At 52.4% G+C, this 2,913-nt stretch overlaps 1 protein-coding gene across 1 annotated transcript in view; it reads right to left on the bottom strand.

Annotated features, from left to right (window-relative positions):
* The window catches only part of LOC107119771 (cathelicidin-related peptide lutzicidin-like), an 8,006-nt gene that overhangs the window by 1,250 nt on the left and 3,843 nt on the right, over positions 1-2,913 (bottom strand). The window contains exons 2-3 of the mRNA XM_015422355.1: positions 1,225-1,332; positions 458-541 (exon numbers count right to left, since the gene is read on the bottom strand). Coding sequence (XP_015277841.1) covers positions 458-541; positions 1,225-1,332 — 192 coding nt within the window. The remainder of the gene's footprint in view (positions 1-457; positions 542-1,224; positions 1,333-2,913) is intronic.

Below are 2,913 nucleotides of genomic sequence, written 5' to 3'. Positions count from 1 at the left end.
CTCTTTCCTCACATTGATGTTTTCAAATCTTTCTGTCGGGTGGGCTTTTTGCCCATGCTCAGGAGCACTGTGCCCAAGGGGAAGATTCCAAGAGCGAACATCCTCAAACACACACTTTTAGAAACCAAACTTGGCAAACTGTCAAAGCTCTGCATGCATCTGGAAGGAAGTTCGCTGGGTGTCCTTGGGCCAGTCCCCCCTCTCAGCCTAACCTACCCCACAGGGTTGTTGTGAGGATAAAATGGAGGAGAACAGAATGATGTAAACTGCTTTGGGTCCAAGTTGAAGAGAAAGGTGGGATACACGTGAATTAAATAAATAACATCTGCAAGACAGACTCAGGAATCTGCATTTGCTGGCATCTGCCCCCCCCCCCCAACTTCCATTGTGAAAACTTGCTGGGCCTGAGTGCGAAAGAAGAAACAGAGAAGGTCATTTAAGGTAGCCAAGAAAATACCTGCTCATCCACATCTTCGCACTCGACAAGGATCATCGGCCGATTCTGATCAGCAGAATAGAACCCAGAGCAGTCCCGGTCAATCTGCCCAAACAAAGAAGGAAAGGTATCAGCCCCAAGCAAGCCCTGAGTTCAAGAGATGCACACATACACAAACACACAAACTTCCTGGCAGAAAAAGGGCTCAGAGTGGGTTTAACATTGGCTGTGCTAGTTGCAGAAGTCCACCTGTGTTGCCAGCATGGGGCCTTCCTGAGTCACGTGGTGTCGGTCAGGGGCAGGGGGCACAGAAGCAGAAGGTACCACCGTGAGCAGAATGGACCTGCGTGGTCCATCCCGGGGAATTTCCAGTAAAGGCCAAGGCTTCCCTTGCTCGAAAGCCAGTCGAGTCCGACTCTAGGGTTGTGGTGCTCATCTCCGTTTCCAAGCCGAAGAGCCAGCGCTGTCCGAAGACATTTCCGTGGTCATGTGGCCAGCATGAATAAACACCAAGGCGCACGGAACGCTGTTCCCTTCCCACCGAAGTGGTACCTATTTATCTACTTGCAATTTCTTGCGTTTGAACTGCTAGGTTGGCAGGAGCTGGAACTAGAGATGGGAGCTCACTCCGTCATGCGGCACACTCGGGTCTTGAACTGCTGAACTACCGACCTTCCACAGCCTGCAGTTCAGCGTCTTAACCACTTGAGCCACCAGAGCTCCTTACATGCCAGCAATTCAGCAGTTCCATAGAAGCTGTCCCAGTAAGAACTGGAGGGTCCCCTTACCCCATCCTCTTTTTCCGCACACTGGGTCACATCCGGGTTCTCGTCCGCACGGCAAACGGTCTCCTTGATGGTGAATTTCAGGACCTGGACGGTTTGGGCCGAAGGATCCTGCAAAGACATTCAGTTCGGAGATCAGTCGCGTCTGCAGAGCGGGAGACGGATACAGCCCACCCCCCACCGTGTGGCATGAGCGTGGGTCCCGTCTGGAGAAGCCGGGAGCTGCCAAGCCTTGATCTGGGTGTAGGGTTCCCAACTCTGGGCTGGGAAATACCAGGAGATTCTGGGAGCGGAAACTGTGTGTGTGTGTGTGTGTGTGTGTGTGTGTGTGTGTGTACCTCAGCAGGGTACAGTACTATAGAGCCCACCTGTCCAGGCAGCCGTTTCCTCCAGGGGAACTAATCGCTGTTGTCTGGAGATGAGTTCTCATACTAGGAGGTCTCCAGGCCCCACCTGGAGGCTGGCAACTCTGTCTGGGTGGGTGCCCCTGACAGCTGCACAGAAATTCAGCTACGTCAATCCAGGAGGAGGGGAACTCCACCTGACATATTTCTGCCTGTTGTGATGCTGTTAAAGGGTACATTGGGAAAAGACTAGCAGGCTTCAAGCTGGGTGGTTTGTTTATTTACTTTATATTCATCTCCCACCCTTTCTCCCCAGTGGAGACCCAAAGCAGCTTACGTAAGTCCCTCCTCCATTTTGTCCTCACAACAACCCTGCAAAGTAGACAGGGTTACCAGCCTCCAGGTGGCCCCTGGAGATCTCCTGCTATTACAGTTGACCTCCAGATGACCAAGATCAGTTCACCTGGAGAAAATGGCTACCTTGGAGGGTGGACTCTATGGCCTTACGCCTTGGTGAGGCCCCTCCCCACCTCCCCAGGCTCCACCCTCCGCAAGTCTCCAAGAATTTCACAACCCAGAGCTGACAACCCTGCGAAGTAGATCAGACTGAGGGAACGTGACTGGCCCAAGGCCACCCAGCGAGCTTTGAAGGCAGAGCGGGGATTTGAACCCAAGTCTTCCAAACCCTAGTGCGACAGTCCAGGTGCCAGGAACCCAGGGAGGTCCGGAAACACACCGGGAAGCCCCCTGCAGAGTTTGCTAGCCCGAGAACAAGGAGGAGGCCTGATCCAGCCTTACCTGCATTAAGAATAGTCCCGGAGAATAATGCCCAGTCCTTTCAACCAAGGGTGTAGACTTTCCAATTTCCCAGGGGGGGCTGGGGCTGGGCCAGAGGCATTGCTGTGCTAGGAGCAAGGGTGGCTCCCGGGGGGCGGGGGCGGGGTGTGGGGAGGGGAGGGGCCTCACTCAGCATAGTACCGTGCCGCAGAGTCCACCCTTCAAAGCAGACGTTTTCTCCAGGGAAACTGGCATCTGCCAGCTGGGGATCAGTTGTAAAAGCGGGGGATCTCCAGGCCCCACCTGGAGGCTGTGAAAACTCGAGCTGCAGTGTTAGAAGAGTCAAACAACAAATATATACACTGCAAAAACTTTTTTAGAAGCTAAAGTGTTCTATATGTTCCATCTTATCAAGTGCACGGTGTATTATTCATAATATTCTAAAACAGGTATATATTCCTCACATGCAATATCAACAATAATAATCAGTTTGTACAATCTAATAGCTACCACTCAATTTACATCCCTTTTACACAATCAACCCCGACGGGAGTTTCTAGAATTGTACACC

The sequence above is a fragment of the Gekko japonicus genome, unplaced genomic scaffold (genome assembly GCF_001447785.1).
Source record: "Gekko japonicus isolate JY-2015 unplaced genomic scaffold, Gekko_japonicus_V1.1 scaffold915, whole genome shotgun sequence".
Taxonomy (NCBI): Eukaryota; Metazoa; Chordata; class Lepidosauria; order Squamata; family Gekkonidae; genus Gekko; species Gekko japonicus.
This window is presented reverse-complemented; position numbering and strand designations above follow the sequence as displayed.